The sequence below is a fragment of the Nicotiana sylvestris genome, chromosome 2, assembly GCF_000393655.2.
Source record: "Nicotiana sylvestris chromosome 2, ASM39365v2, whole genome shotgun sequence".
Lineage (NCBI taxonomy): Eukaryota > Viridiplantae > Streptophyta > Magnoliopsida > Solanales > Solanaceae > Nicotiana > Nicotiana sylvestris.
In genome coordinates, this window is record NC_091058.1 from 94,868,528 (window position 1) to 94,885,779 (window position 17,252).

At 41.7% G+C, this 17,252-nt stretch overlaps 1 protein-coding gene across 1 annotated transcript; it reads left to right on the forward strand.

Moving 5' to 3' along the window:
• Nucleotides 1-11,967: 11,967 nt before the first annotated feature.
• Nucleotides 11,968-12,594, forward strand: LOC104239494 (uncharacterized). The gene has a single exon (XM_009794135.1). It carries the CDS (start codon nucleotides 11,968-11,970, stop codon nucleotides 12,592-12,594), a length of 627 nt encoding a protein of 208 aa, XP_009792437.1.
• Nucleotides 12,595-17,252: the final 4,658 nt, after the last annotated feature.

The following is a 17,252-nucleotide window of genomic DNA, read 5'->3' on the forward strand; positions in this document are numbered from 1 at the left end:
TATACGGAAGGGGACGGGAGATTGGAGTCGTTGGATCAAGTGATCTGAACGGCTTAGATCTATTGGCGGGTAACAGGACGGGGTCGTTTGGTATGGAAACGGGGTCGTTTGGTTTAAGTGAGGGGTTGGGTTAAACCGGTTATTGGGTCGGGTTTGAAAACGGGTTGCTGAAAGGGGTCCTGAGCCGTTGGATTGGCCTGGACGGATGGCTCAGATCAAACGCCCTATGCGGCGTCGTTTTGGGGACGTGCCTGGGCAGGCCTGGTTTGGACTGGGTCTTTGCTTTGGCTTTGGGCCTCATTTTGGGGTCCAATCCGATTTTCCCTTTCCTTTTTTTAAATCAACAAATTAAACTAACAATTCCTAAAAAATTGTAAAAATTAAAATAAACTTACACACATATTGGTTAACACCTATAACAATTAACACACCATTTTAACATATATTTTTTGATTTTCTTTTTCTTTTGGAGTAACTTTCGCGAAGCAAAAATCACGTGCTTACAGTAATCACTTGGAGGTAAGATTCTTGGTCTTAAAACTCGATTCTAATGTGAAATCTACCTAATAAATCATGGAATCTAAGTCTAAAATTGAGGAATTAGGGTTTGAGATTAAGAGACTTTAAATGGGAATTTGAGGGGTCATTTGGACTCCAATTTCAGTGTTCTTGGTATGTACGGACACGTGGGAGGATAAGGATTCCGTTGATGTAATTGTTATCGAGTTTTGAGATGTGGGCCCCGGGGTCGGGTTTGGCCAATTTCGAGATTTTTGGTATTATTTGATTGTTTTCCCTTGGGCTTGGTTCCCTTATCATATTTTGACGTCATGATTTTGATTTTAGATAGCGGCGCAAGTGGAGGCTGATTCGAGGGGCAAAGGCGTTGCAGAGTAGTATTTTCACCGGTTTGAGGTAAGTAACCATTGTAAATCTGGAACTGAGGGTACAAACCCCGGTATTTGACTTATTTTGATAAATGCGGTGACGCACATGCTAGGTGACGAGTGTGTGGGCGTGCACCGATAGGAATTGTGACTTGGTCCGTCCCGTAGCGACTATTAACCTGCGTATTTGATTTGAAACCTTATGATATTCCATACATTAGTCATTTATACTATATTATGGGTTGTATGCCACGTTTGGGACCTGTGCCAACTTGTTGAGACCCTTAGGGGCATTTTTACTATTTTTCCTCACTCTACTTGTTGAAAGCATATCCTCAGTCATGTTTTACCTGTTTAAATATTTAAAACTGGTTTTATCACTCCACTTTTAAATGAGAGGACTGTTTGGGTTGAGTTCCCTAATTTCAATTATTGTGCCCGAGAGGCTGTGAGGTTAATGACTGAGAGAGGTTGAGAACCTAATAGTGAGGATATTATATGTATATATTATGGATTGGGCTACACGCTGCAGTGATACTTAAATGGATCGGGCTGCATGCCGCAGTGATATGACGCTTGGGTTATAGGAGCCCCTCCGAAGTTTGTACACCCCTTGTGAGCGTAGTCGACTATAAATTATGGATCAGGCTGCACGCCGCATCGGTTACTATGATTTCTATTACTATGAGATGTTAATGAGCCTGAGTGCTGAAAGTGAGCACTGAGTGACGAGAGTAGAGTCACGAGTGACTGAGAGGCTGCCCGAGAGGCCATATACTGAGTGATACCTTGCCCGAGGGGCCCAGTTATGATATTTTTACTGATTTCACTCTTCTTTTAAAATAAGCCTCTGTTGGAAAAATTGCTAAGTATATGACTTCAAGTGTTTAAACTGAAATTGATGATTTTACGACGAAACTGGTTTTAAACTGTGAAGTTGACCTTATATCCTGTTGTTTTATTCAATTATATGATTTTTAACTGCTCGTCACTGCTTTCAGACCTTATTTACTTTAGTTACTTACTAAGTTGGCGTACTCATGTTACTCCCTGCACCTTATGTGCAGATCCAAGTGCCCGAGTGACAGAGTGAGGGTCCTCAGCTGATCCAGAGGTTGCCGGAGATTTCAAGGTAGTTGCATGGCATCCGCAACCCTGTTTTCTCCTCATCTTGTTCTTTTCTGCATTTTCTGGACTTATGTTGTATCAGACAGTTAGTTATGTAGTAGAGGCTCTAGACTCGTGACACCAGATATTTGGGGCTGTGTAGTTTTTATGTTTATTTGACTTTCGCATATGTAAATATGTTTTAAACGCTTATTATGGAAATTTGGTATTTAAACTTGTGATAGAAAAATGGTTTTATAAAAGAAATTTGTTGTAGATAATGGTTTGGGTTAGCTTGCCTAGTAATGTGATAGGCGCCATCACGACTGGGTATTTGGGGTCGTGACAAGTTGGTATCAGAGCCTAAGTTACATAGGTCTCGCGAGTCATGAGCCGGTTTAGTAGAGTCTCGCGGATCGGTACGGAGACGTCTGTATTTATCCTCGAGAGGCTACAGAACCTTTAGGAAAAACTTCATATTCTTGAAATTCTTGTCGTGCGAATATGTTGATCCGAATACTAAACTTTTGTTATTCCATTCTCTCACAGATGGTGAGGACACGTGCTACCGGGCAGGATGGACAACCGCCAGTACCACCAGCGGGGGCCACCAGAGGCTGAGGTCGTGGTAGAGGCAGAGCAGCTAGGGCAGCACCTACAGATCCACCAGCTGCCCTGGTTCAGGATCAGGTCCCAGTTGTGGACGCTACAACAGCACCAGTTCAGGCACCAGCTGTGCCCATTTTGATTCTAGGCCTTAGGAGGCTTTAGCTTAGATTTTATCAGTGTGTACCGGTTTGGCTCAGGCGGTTTCAGTTACTACGGCCGCAGCTACTTCTCAACCTGGGGGAGGCACCCAGACTCCCATTGCTCGTACAACTGAGCAGGTGGTGCAAGGACTCCAGACACCGGGGGTACCTCCAGCCCAGCCGGTTGCACCAGCTCAGGAGTTTGTGGTACCAGTTATGCTAGACGACGAGCAACGTCGACTAGAGAGGTTTGGTAGACTCCAGCGTCCAACTTTCAGCGGTGCAGAGGGATAGGATGCCAAGGGTTTCTTAGATAAGTGCCAGAGGATACTTCGTACAGCGGGGATTCTAGAGACCACTGGTGTAGCTTTTACTACCTTTCAGTTTCTGGGGCTGCCTTCACTTGGTGGGAGGCGTATGAGAGGCGTAAACCTGTTGGTGCAGCGCCGCTTACCTGACAACAGTTCTCTGTTCTCTTTCTGGAGAAGTATGTGCCACAGTCTTGCCAAGAGGAGCTGCGCAGGCAGTTTGAGCAATTGCGTCAAGGAGAGATGACTGTGACGTAGTATGAGATGCGGTTCTCCGAGTTAGCCCGTCATGCGGTTTGGTTGGTTCCCACAGATCGAGAGAGGATCAGGAGGTTTGTTGATGGCCTCACATATCAGCTTCGGATTCTCATGACTAGGGAGAGGGTGACAGGTGCTACCTTCGAGTAGGTTGTTGACATCGCCCGTAAGATTGAGTTGGTTCACCACCAGGAGCGAGAGGAGGGGGAGTCCAAGAGGCCTCAGGGATCTGGTAGCTTTAGTAGTACTCCTTCGTGGGGTCAGTTCCATCAGGGCAGAGGCCGTCCTTTCAGACAGGCTCATTCAACTCGCCTAGGTTACCGTGGAGCATCATCGGGTCATGGTTTTCACAATTCTCATCAGGGCCATTCATCACTTAGTGCCCTTCCAGCTCAGAGTTCGTCCCGTGCTCCATCAGTGCAGGGTTCTTCCATGCCAAGTCCTTCTACTGGTCATTTCGGTGCCAGGGGTTCCCTTCAGTCCCCATCTCAAGCACCGGGGAGTTGTTATGAGTGTGGAGAGTTTGGGAATATGAGGAGGCAGTGTCCTCATCTTCATGATAGTCAGTCTCAATAGAGGGGTCAGCCCTTGACTTCTGCTCCAGTTACTTCACCACCCACCCACCCAGCTAGGGGTGGAAGTTAGTCAGTTAGAGGTTTCCCTAGAGGGGGAGGTCGATCAGGCGGTGGTCAGGCTAGTTTCTATGCCCTCCCAGGTAGACCAGATGTTGGTGTTTCAAATGCCGTGATTTTAGGTATTATTTCAGTCTGCCACAGAAATGCCTCTGTATTATTTGATCTCGGTTCCACCTTTTTTATGTGTCATCATACTTTGCCCGTTATCTGGATACACCCCGTGAGTCTCTTGTTTCACCTGTTCATGTATCTATTCCAGTAGGCGATACTGTTATTGTAGACCGTGTATACTAGTCATTTGTGGTGACTATTGGGGGTCTGGAAAACCGAGTGGATCTTTTATTATTGTGTATGGTGGATTTCGATATCATTTTGGGCATGGATTGGTTATCTTCATGTCGTGCTATTCTAGACTGTCATGCCAAGACAGTCACATTGGCTATACCGGGTGTGCCACGGATTGAGTGGCGAGGTTTGACCGATTATGTTCCTAGTAGAGTGATCTCATTCTTGAAGGCCCAGCGTATGGTTGGGAAGGGATGTCTTTCGTATCTAGTCTTTGTGAGTGATGTCAGAGCTGAGACTCCCAGTATTGATTCTGTTCCAGTTGTGAGGGATTTTCCCGATGTGTTTCTTGAAAAACTGTCGGGCATGCCACTGGACAGGGATGTTGATTTTGGTATTGACCTGGTGCCGGGCACTCAGCCCATTTCTATTTCGTCGTATTGTATGACACCAGCGAAGTTGAAAGAGCTAAAAGAGCAGCTTCAGGAACTCCTCGATAAGGGGTTCATTCAGCCTAGTGTGTCACCTTGGGGTGCACTGGTTCTATTTGTGAAGAAGAAGGATGGCACTATGAGGATATGCATTGATTATAGGCAATTGAACAAAGTAACAATTAAGAACAAGTATCCATTGCCTTGCATTGATGATTTGTTTGACCAGCTTCAGGGAGCGAGAGTGTTCTCCAAGATTGATCTCCATTTAGGTTATCACCAGTTGAAGATCAGGAACTTGGATATTCTTAAGACAGCTTTCAGGACCCGATATGGTCATTATGAGTTCTTGGTGATGTCTTTTGGGTTGACCAATGCCCCAGCAGCTTTCATGCATTTAATGAAAAGCGTGTTCCGGCCTTATCTCTATTCGTTTGCCATAGTCTTCATTGATGATATTCTGGTGTATTCGCATAGTCAGGAGGAGCACGCACAGCATTTGAGAGTTGTGTTGCAGAGATTGAGGGAGGAGAAACTTTATGCAAAATTCTCCAAGTGTGAGTTTTGGCTCAGTTCAGTGGCTTTCTTGGGGCACGTGGTGTCCAGCGAGGGTATTCAGGTTGATCCGAAGAAGATAGACGCGGTTCAGAGTTGGCCCAGACCGTCCTCAGCTACAGAGATTCGTAGTTTTCTTGGCTTGGAAGGCTATTATCGCCGGTTTGTTCATGGATTCTCATCTATCGCATCGCCTGTGACCAAGTTCACTCAGAAGGGTGCCTCGTTTGTATGGTCGGACGAGTGTGAGGAGAGCTTTCAGAAGCTCAAGACAGCTTTGAGCACAGCTCCAGTGTTAGTTTTTCCATCAGCTTCGGGTTCATATACCGTGTATTGTGATGCTTCGAGAGTTGGTATTGGTTGTGTATTGATGCAGGAGGGTAATTTATTGCTTATGTTTCTCGTTAGTTGAAGCCCTATGAGAAGAACTACCCCGTTTATGATTTGGAGTTGGCTGCCATAGTTCACGCGTTGAAGATTTGGAGACATTACTTGTATGGTGTGTCTTGTGAGGTGTTTACTGATCATAATAACCTCCAGCACTTGTTCAAGCAGAAGGATCTCAATTTGAGGCAGCGGAGGTGGTTGGAGTTGCTTAAGGATTATGATATCACTATATTGTACCATCCGAGAAAGGTCAATGTGGTGGCCGATGCTTTGAGCCGAAAGACAGTGAGTATGGGGAGTTTGACATATATTCCAGTTGGGGAGAGACCTCTTGCAATTGATGCTCATGTCTTGGCCAATCGATTCGTGAGGTTAGGTGTTTCGGAGCCTAGTCGGGTATTGGCTTGTGTGGTTTCTCAATCTTCCTTATATGACCGCATCAGAGAGCGCCAGTATGATGATCCGCATTTGCTTGTCCTTAAGGACAGAGTTCAGCATGATGATGCCAAAAATGTGATTATTGGTGATGATGGGGTGTTGAGGATGCATGTCCGGATTTGTGTGCCTAATGTAGATGGGCTTCGGGAGTTAATTCTGGAGGAAGCCCATAGCTCACGGTATTCCATTCATTCGGGTGCCGCGAAGATGTATCGAGATTTGAGGCAACATTATTGGTGGAGAAGAATGAAGAAAGATATTGTGGGATTTGTAGCTCGGTGTCTCAATTGTCAGCAGGTGAAATATGAGCATCAGAAACCGGGTGGCTTGCTTCAGCAGATAGATATTCCCGAGTGGAAGTGGGAAAGGATCACTATGGACTTTGTTGTTGGACTTCCACGGACTTTGAGGAAGTTCGATGCTATTTGGGTGATTGTGGATCAGCTGACCAAGTCTGTGCACTTTATTCCTGTGTGTACTACTTATTCTTCAGAGCAGTTGGCAGAGATCTATATCCATAATATTGGTCGGTTGCATGGTTTCCTAGTTTCCATCATTTCAGATAGGGGCACTTAGTTTACTTCGCAATTTTGGTGGTCTGTGCAGCGAGAGTTGGGTACTCAAGTTGAGTTGAGTACGGTTTTTCACCCTCAGACGGACAGGCAGTACGAGTGCACTATTTAGATATTGGAGGACATGTTGTGTGCTTGTGTCATTGACTTCGGAGGGTCATGGGATCCGTTTCTACCGCTTGCAGAGTTTGCTTATAACAACAGCTACCAGTCAAGTATTCAGATGGCTCCGTATGAGGCTTTGTATGGGAGGCGGTATATATCTCTAGTTGGTTGGTTCGAGCCCGGTGAGGCTAGGCTATTGGGGACAGATTTGGTATAGGATACTTTAGAAAAGGTGAAGGTGATTCAGGAGAGGCTTCATACAGCGCAGTCAAGGTAGAAGAGCTATGCTGATAGGAAGGTTCGGGATGTGTCCTACATGGTTGGCGAGAAGGTTTTGTTGAAGGTTTCACCCATGAAGGGTATTATGAGATTTGGAAAGAAAGGGAAATTGAGCCCTCGGTTCATTGGGCCTTTTGAGGTGCTTCGGAGGATTGGGGAGGTGGCTTATGAGCTTGCTTTGCCACCCAGCTTGTCGAGTGTGCATCCGGAATTTTATGTTTCTATGCTCCGGAAGTATATTAGAAATCTGTCTCATGTTTTGGATTTTAGCACGGTTCAGTTAGATGATGATTTGACTTATGATGTGGAGCCAGTAGCTATTTTGGGTCGTTAGGTTCGAAAGTTGAGGTCAAAGGATATAGCTTCAGTGAAAGTGTAGTGGAGAGGTCGGCCCGTGGAGGAGACTACCTGGGAGATCGAGCGGGAGATGCGGAGCAGATATCCTCACCTGTTTGAGGCTTCAGGTATGTTTCTTGACTCGTTTGAGGATGAAGGTTTGTTAAAGTTGGGGAGGATGTAACGACCCAGCTAGTCGTCTCATGAGTTACCGCTCTGTTTCCCCCATTTCTGCTTCTTATCGCTTTGTATAATGGTTTTATATGTGATCGGGTTGATTGATTAGGGTTCGGAAAGGAATTGGTAAGATTTGAGACACATAGTTTCTTTTGAGGAAGGTTAAGTTGAAAAAGTCAACCGAATGTTGACTTATGTGTTAGAGGGCTCGGATATGAGTTAAGATGGTTCGGTTAGCTTCGGTAGGTGATTTGGGACTTATGAGCATGATCGGAATGAGTTTCGAAGTAGATTTAGGCTTGAATTGGCGAAGTTGATATTTTGGCGATTTTCGGTTGGTAGGCGAGATTTTGATATAGGGGTCGGAATGGAATTTTGAGAGTTGCAGTAGTTCCGTTGTATCATTTGGGATGTGTGTGCAAAATTTTAGGTCATTCGGACGTGATTTGGTTGGATTTTTTTATCAAAAGCGGAATTCGGAAGATTTGAAAACTTAGGCTTGAATCCGATGTATTTTGGTTGATTTTATGTTATTTGAGGTATTTTGAAGATTGGTACAGGTTTGAATAAGGTTTTGGGATATGTTGGTGCCTTTGGTTGAGGTCCCGGGGGCCTCGAGTGAGTTTCGGAGGGTTGAATGGACAATTTTGAGTTAAAGAAAAGTTGCAGATTTATGTTCACCTGTTACAGTATTTTACTCTTTGCGTTCCCAAGTAGACCCTCGCATTCGCGAAGAGTCATTTGGGGAAGGTGGAATTTAAGCCTTCGTGTTCACGAGGAAGGCTCCGCGTTCACGAAGGTCTGGGCATCTGTGCATCGCGTTCGTGGGTGTGATGTCATGTTCGCGTAGAAGAAATGGGCGGCTGAGCTTCAGGGGAGTTTAATTCTTCGCGTTCGCGATAGGTGGAACGCGATCACGAAGGCCTGTCTGAGTAAACCATCGCGTTCGCGATGGGGTGGTCGCGATCGCGAAAGAGGAATTTGGTCAAGGTTATTTTTGTGCTTCGCGAATACGAGGCTTTGACCGCGTTCGCGAAGAAGGATTTTCAGGTCTGGGTAGAAGGTTTAAAAGGGCGTCTTGTCCGCGAATGTGGGGTTTATTTTTTCCATTGTTGGTCATTTTTGGAGCTATTTGAAGGGGATTGAAGAGGGATTCAAGGGGAATCACTTGGAGGTAAGATTCTTGGTCTTAAAACTCGATTCTAATGTGAAATCTACCTAATAAATCATGTAATCTAAGCCTAAAATAGAGGAATTAGGGCTTGAGATTAAGAGATTTTAAATGGGAATTTGAGGGGACATATGGACTCCGATTTTAGTGTTCTTGGTATGTATGGACTTGTGGGAGGATAAGGATTCCGTTGATATAATTTTTATCGAGTTTAGAGATGTGGGCCCAGGGGTCGGCTTTAGCCGATTTCAGGATTTTTGGTATTATTTGATTATTTTCACTTGGGCTTCGTTCCCTTATCATATTTTGACGTCGTGATTCTGATTTTGGATAGATATGACGTGAGTGGATGCCGATTCGAGGGGCAAAGGCGGCGTGGAGTAGTATTTTCACCGGTTTGAGTTAAGTAACCATTGTAAATTTGGAACTGAGGGTACAAACCCCGGTATTTGACTTGTTTTGATAAATGCGGCGACGCACATGCTAGGTGACGAACATGTGGGCGTGCACCGATAGGGACTGTGACTTGGTCCATCCCGTAGCGACTATAAAGCCGCGTATTTGATTTGAAACCTTATGATATTCCATATTTTAGTCATTTATACTATATTATGGGTTGTATGCCACGTTTGGGGCATTGTGCCGACCTGTTGAGACCCTTAGAGGCATTTTTACTGTTTTTCCTCACTCTACTAGTTGAAAGCATATCCTCAGTCATGTTTTACCTGTTTAATTGTTTAAAACCAGTTTTATCACTCCATTTCTAAATGAGAGGACTGTTTGGGCTGAGTTCCCTAATTTCTATTGTTGTGCCCAAGAGGCTGTAAGGTTAATGACTAAGAGAGGTTGAGAACCTAATAATGAGGATATTATATGTATATATTATGGATCGGGCTGCACGCCGGAGTGATATGTATATTGGATTGGGTTGCGCGACACAGCGATATGACACTTGGGTTGTAGGAGCCCCTCCGGAGTCTTTACACCCCCAGTGAGCGTAGTTGACTATAAATTATGGATCGGGCTGCACGCCGCAGCGGTTACTATGATTTCTATTACTATGAGATGTTAATGAGCTTGAGTGCTGAGAGTGAGTACTGAGTGACGAGAGTAGAGTCACGAGTGACTGAGAGGTTGCCCGAGAGGTCATATACTAAGTGATACCTTGCCCGAGGGGCCCAATTATGATATTTTTACTGATTTCACTCTTCTTTTAAAATAAGCCTCTGTTGGAAAAATTGTTAAGTATATGCTTTCAAGTGTTTAAACTAAATTGATGATTTTAGGACGAAACTGGTTTTAAATTGTGAAGTTGACCTGTTATCCTGTTGTTTTATTTGGTTATATGATTTTTAACTGCTCGTCATTGCTTTCAGACCTTATTTACTCTAGTTACTTACTGAATTGGCGTACTCACGTTACTTCCTACACCTTGTGTGCAGATCCAAGTGCCCGAGTGGCAGAGTGAGGGTCCTCAGCTGATGCAAAGGTTGACGGAGATTTCAAGGTAGCTGCATGGCGTCCGCAACCCTGTTTTCTCCTTATCTTGTTCTTTTCCGCATTTTCTAGACTTATGTTGTATCAGACAGTTAGTTATGTAGTAGAGGCTCTAGACTCGTGACACTAGATATTTGGGGCTATGTAGTTTTCATGTTTATTTGACTTTCGCATATGTAAATGTGTTTTAAACGCTTATTATGGAAATTTGGTATTTAAACTTGTGATAGAAAAATGGTTTTATAAAAGGAATTTGTTGTAGATAATGGTTTGGGTTGGCTTGCCTAGTAATGTGATATGAGCCATAATATTTTGGCTAATCACAATAGGTACGTGATCAATGACCATTCATTCCATAAGAATGAAATTATTTTCTTATTTCATCTCAAACCTCTTTCTATAGGCGAGTGTGGTATATTTAATACCACTAGCATGCTCATATTCTTCCATGAATGAATATGCATTCATAAATCACATACTGTCACATTCACATCATGAATGGACCATAATCATCTATATGTGATTTACAAAATCTCATGCCAAATCGATAACAAATATTACTTTCACAGAGTGAAGGATTATTTTGAGAATCCTTGTTGTTCTCATTACCACAATGATGGCGATTATAATTTCGTCTATTGTCACGTCCACATCCATTGGTACCTTCATGGTAATAATTTTGTCTTCTTTCAGACTTATCACATATTGCTACCACATTCTCTTAAAGGAATGAGAATGAAGCAAATTCAATGGGACGGATTTTCACTTCTTTGCCCACAATTATACATGGATTTGATCATGGTAAGGCATAAAGATCTTACCACTTCACGTGGCTATAATTTCTTGCAAACTCTATTAGAGTTATAATCACAACTTATTGTCTTTGCGTGTATTTAAAATCAAATTATAGAATATCACGAATTTAAAAGAGAAAAATAAAGTAAAACACTTACCTTAAATCCAGAATTTAATCATGAAGGAAATTCATGGAACAATTGACAATCATTATGCTCAATCCCAAAGCTTCTACTCAATTGGTTAGAGTATAACGTGTTATGAACAATAAAAGAAGAAGAAGAAGAATATTGCAAAGAAAAGTAGGGAGAGGTAATTCTTATTGATTTGGAATTTTTTATTGTTTTGCAGGGGTGATATAGGATCAGTTAAACTATTGTTCCATTGTTTTATGGAGTTCTCAAAAGCTGCAGGTTTGGTGATTAACAAAAACAAGAGTTCTATATTCATTGGAGGGGTCTCACAAGATGCACAGGAGGAAATCCTAGAATTTCTAGGAATTTAGAGAGGGGAACTGCCAATAAGATACCTAGGTGCCCCACTAAGCTCAAAAAGAATATCCATAGTACAATGCCAACCTCTAATTGATAAAATAGTGGGCAGAATCACTTCATGGACTGCCAAATTTCTATTTTATGCTGGAAGGATTCAACTAATAAAGAGTGTTCTATTCTCTATCCAAACCTACTGGGCACAAATCTTTGTGCTCCCTAAAAAAAATCACAAAGCTAATTGAAACAATCTGTAGAAGTTTCTTGTGGACAAGAGAAGGTAGTATTTCAAAGAAGGCTCATTGGCATGGGAGAAAGTCTGTCTACCCAAATCAGCTGAGAGATTTAACATTATGAACATAACCATCTGGAACAAAGCTGCCATATGTAAACAATACTGGAATCTTTGCAAAGAAAAGAAGAAGTTTGTGGATACAATGGATGCACAGTTACTATATCAAAGATAGACACATATGGGAAATTCAACTGAAACAAACAACCTGGATGGTAAATAAGATCATTAAAGCAAAGAAGACATTTATGGAGGTAGGATTCAGCTATGATGATATCATGAAGATGAACAACTGTTCGATAAAAGACATATACCACAGACTGCGAGGAAGATTTGACAAAGTCAGCTGGAGAAGAGTCATTTGTCACAACACAGGATGCCCCAGGTGGACCTTTGTTCTAACTATGGCAGCACATGACAAATTATACACAAGAGATAGACTACAGAGTTGGGGAGTACAAGTGGATCAAGAATGTGTTCTATGCAAGCAAGCTAATGAAACCATACAACATTTGTTCTTTAAATGCTCATATGCAAATGCATTATGGAGCACACTGTTAGCATGGCAAGGAATTAAAAGATCAGTAAATGGATGGGATGAGGAACTAAGATGGGCTGAGAAGTGGACTAAGAGGAAAATAGCAGCAGCTGAGCTATATAAAATGGTATTAACAGCAACAGTGTACTATGTGTGGCAAGAAAGGAATGCTCGAACTTTTCAAGCTAAGACAAAAGGGTGGGAGTTAATATGCAAGAAGATAATACAAGAGCTGCATTGTCGAAGTAGTAGGCATACAGAGAAAATCCTACATAGCCTAGACTGGTATCCATTGCAATAGGTAGGAAATGTGTAAATAATAGGAAAATGGGGAGGGGTGAAGTATAGGAAAGCAGGATCATACATAAGGGTTTTGATTTACTTGTAAATACTTCCCTGGTAATGAAAAAAAAGTTAATTACCAAAAAAATAAAAAATAAAAGTGACTTAGCCACCAAGTAAAATCTTTAAAATCTCTCTAAAATAGAGACATTCACCTTAAATAAAACTATATATATTAGTAAAATTTTAATCAGATTATTACTCTATTTTTCCTTTTAACATATTAGAATTGCTAATTTATGGCCAATTTGATCTTGAGTATTAAAAGTTCATATATTTCAGTGGCGGAGCCACAGTCCAAGCTGAAAAATTGTATTGTATTGATAGATAAATTTTACTGTTTTATGTATATTTATTATACATTGACTCTCCTAAATTTTTCGATATATATATTTTAATATTGTGACACCTCTTACTGAAAATTTAGCTCTGCCACTGACTGTGTTTAATACATAAAAAACTTAAATTGATAAAACTTACCTTGAGTAGTACTTATCTAGATTCTCTTATTCTTTTGGCACATACATTGCAACCAGTCCAATGAAATTGTCAAAACTAAGAGCCCGTTTGGATTGGCTTTAAAAAATAGTTTTTCAGCAGAAATAATTTTTAAACTAAAAGGCAGTAAGTTGGGATTGCCCAACTTATTGCTTTTGGCTTGTTTTAAGTAGTTTTTAACTTATTTTAAATATTTTTTGAGTTTGTCAAATACTAAAAAATGCTTTAAAAAAAAATTAAAAGCTGATTTGACCAGTTTAAAAGTGTGTACGTAGACCTTACCCCTACCCTAGGATAGAGAGACTGTTTCCAAATAGAAACCCGGCATCCTTCCCTCCAAGAACTTCTCACCTTGCTCTTGGGGAGACTCGAACTCACAACCTATCGGTTGGAAGTGGGGGTTGCTTACCATCAGAGCATCCCGGTATTAGAAAGTTAAAAGATTCAAAAATTAAATACTACCAGAATACCAAAAAACGACCCAAAAGTGTGCACTTTGCCTTCCTCAAATATAGGGACAGAGGTCGCTCCGCTTTCTTCTCCACCCAAAAAGTGACCCGAATCTTAGCGTAACCCTAACTCCAAAACCCCCCACAGTTTGATCAATAACATGAAGCGCAAGAAATGGTCAGAAATGGAAGAACAAACTCTGCTGACAAAGTATTCCGACCTGCTCAACTCCGGCACCTTAGCCAAGCTCAAAACCAGAGAAAAGAAATTCAAACCAATTGCTGACCATGTCAACTCCGTACATCACCTACAAGACCCACTTCACTTCCCTTTCAAATGGTCCTGGCGTGACGTGTCCATTAAAGTTCAGAACATGCGTCACCAGTATCTGGGTGTCAAGCAAAAAATTAGAAATTCAAACAACGAGTTCAATTGGAAAGATGGTGAAAACCACTGGGAAAATTTCTTGAAGTATAAGGAAGTGTTTGGGGATGTTGAATTGGATATTACTAAAGAAGATGCCCCCAATAATGATAATAATATCATTGAGCTTTATGGTGCTGAGGGTGTATTGGGTTTAGGGTTTGGGATTGATAGCGAAGAGTTCGAGAACGCGGAGGAAGATGATGAAGATGGTGGAAGTGGGGAGGGTGAGGATATGAGGAAAGGGTTTTGTGGGAAAAGGATTAGGATGGTGGGTGAGCAAGTGTTTGAGTTGAGGGATGTTTTGGTGAGGAGGGAAGAGAAGAGGAGAGAGAGGGAGTGGAGTAAGGAGAAGGGTATGTTGGAAAGAGAAGAAAGAAGGAAAGAAATGGAATTGTGCAAGGATAGAAGAGATGACGAGAGGGATGAGGAGATTGAGATGAAGGGATTGATGTTGGAAGAGAGGCAGATGATGTGGGCAAAGAGGGAGTGCGAGAAACGGTTGAGGTTAGAGAGGGAATTCGATGAGGAGAGGAGGCGAAGGATGAAGTTGGAGGAGAAATGGGAGGAGGAAGAAATGGAGTGGAGGGAGCGTTTGGTGAATATGCAGATTGAACATGAAAAGCAAATGATGCAAATGCATGCTGATGCTTGCCAGAACCAAACGAATTTGCTTGGGATCATGGCTCGGTTGGTCTGTCAATTTTTTGGCTCGGCGAATGATGGATTGGGTGGTGGTTTGGGGACATTGTCAGCTCAAGTTTTGCAGAACTTGCATCCGGGGGGCTTGAATGATGCTGGGAAGCCAGATGCTGCTTCACCTTCCGAGTTTTTGTAGACTGTAATTAGCTCCTTTTATTATATTCGTAAATGATGTTATACTCGATAAATCTATGTATTTAGTGCTTTCTTGTAATAAAATTGATTGGGATCTTTTCCTGAATAAATGAAATTCTATTCAAGCATTGTTGATAATTCTGAGTTGCTTCCTTTTAATGGTATTTATGTTACTTCAGTGGTTATGCAGTTCGTCACAAGAACTACATTTTTTTTCCAGATATGTGTCCATTGACAACGACATACATCTTTGAATGTAGAATAGCAGATATGATGCTTAAAGATTGAAATGTGGTAAAAACTTTGATCAAAGCAGTGCCTTTTGGAATGTTTTTCTTTCAGGAATTAGGATATGACTAGCAGGCTTGCAAGTCATTTACTGCCACGAAGGTGGGTCTGTGCATGTGGTAAGTCCTTTGGGGATGTTTTCTACAGGACTACAGAGTAGTGCAGCACAAGACGCCAATGAAAAATAAGGTTTTTATTACTTATAGTTTTTAATAGGAATTGCTGCTAAGGTTTTTAGGAGAAGTTAAGAGAGTCTTGAGGCTTTTATTGCTTTTTTCAGAAGACCAATTAATTCTGCACAATTGATGGGTGGTGAACTCAAGGTCAGTCTCTTGGTAATGGCTTGCAATAGTTCATGATGAATTTATGACCAAAGAGGCTTTCTTTTAAGTTGATAACTGGTTGGTGCACAATTCTTAGCTATCCTAGTTTCAGGATTCTTAATATCTCCGTAAGTCTAGAAGTGTCTTCTTGGGTGGTAACGTTCCAGTCCAAATATCAGACCAAAAATCTAATTCTCTTGCCCTCTCCAACTTTAAAAGCTATGTTTTTGGAGAATATATCTCACCGTTTTCTACTCAAGTTTCCATAACAACAACAACATACCAAGTATTATCCCACACTGTAGGGTCTGAGGAGGATAGTGTGTACGCAGACCTTACTCCTACCTTGTGAGGATAGAGAGGTTGTTTCCATAGACTCATTCCGCGTGATGTGATTATTGGAAACCACTCCCTTTAATCATGTTTGTGTTTAGCTGTTTTCCCACAACTTCAATTTGGTAGTGGAAAATTTTCCATGGCAACTTTCTGAGACAGCTTCTGTTTGGAGTCCCTGCTGCTGTCCATTTCCCAAAAGTGCCTCTTATTTCTATCTAACTTATTGTCCACCTTTGCTGGAATTTCAACTAATTATGAGAGATAGTGATTTGAAATGGCACTCTGTTTCTAAGGTCAGCCTTCCTCCAACTGATAGATACTGCATTTTCTCAAAAATTTCCACTTTATGTCCTGTATAGTTGTGCTTTTATGTTTTGCACCTAATGGCGGTCCTAGCCAATGATGTATGTGATATTCTCGCATTACATCCTAGGATTCATTCTGTTGAATATTTTTTTAGCGTTTCCACTGCAAACAAGCTGTTTTCTGCCAAGATATATATCATCCAGAGACTGCTTAAAAGTTCAAAAGTGAGAAGCCAGTAAGATTACTCTCAGAAATTTTGACTGATCCTCCTGGACATGCTGCACCAGATTACGTCCCACTTCAAAAACAGTTATCCACTTCATTCCTTCAGACTAGGGATGGCAAAATGGTTAAAAGAAAACAGTTAACTATCCATATTATCCACTAAAAAATGGGTTGGATAATGAACTTTTTAAAAACGGGTCAACTATGGATAAGAATCATATTATCCATTTAGAAAATGGATAATCAATGAGTAACCAATGTGGCTAACTTTTACATTTGTAAAGCCTCAAATTGGTGGTTCCTCAAGTTACGGAGACTAAAAATACTCCCAAAAGTGATCATATACAAGAAGTCATGGATAATATGGGTAACCCATATTATCCGCCGGTTAACCCGTTTTTTATCCGTATTAAATATGGGTCGGGTCGGATAATTGATCCATTTTTTCATTACCCGTTTTCGACCCGAACCATATCCGACCCAACCCGCCCGCTTGCCACTCCTACTCCAGACATATTTGCCATAGCGCAGTTTGTGCTTGGGGTATCCACTTTGTGTAAGGCCTCTTGAGGATTTAAAGAGACCTTCTGGATTTACTTTAGTCAATGCTTAATTTAAAGCCTGTTCACCTGCTAACAAAGGGGCAGACAGCAAACTCTGGTTTTGCTCTGTGGTTGTACTAACTGCTATGTGGGCTTGCAACACAATCTTTAACTGACTTTATTGCGGCTTAAGCCTTTGCAGGTGAAGTTTCAAGTTGAACTTCAGACCACCATTCTTTATCTCCTTCAAGGTTTCCACAAATGTTTTGGACACTGTTTGAATTAGCGATATCTGGTGAGCTTTTCTCTAAGTAAGGTACATTGAGAGATGAAGGAGAGAGTGATCCGTATGTACTGGTTATATAAAATATGACTTCTGTTTGCTTGAC

What these genes read in the sequence shown, in the direction of transcription:
- LOC104239494 (XM_009794135.1), top strand. Translation starts at nt 11,968, where the DNA reads ATGGTAAATAAGATCATTAAAGCAAAGAAGACATTTATGGAGGTAGGA.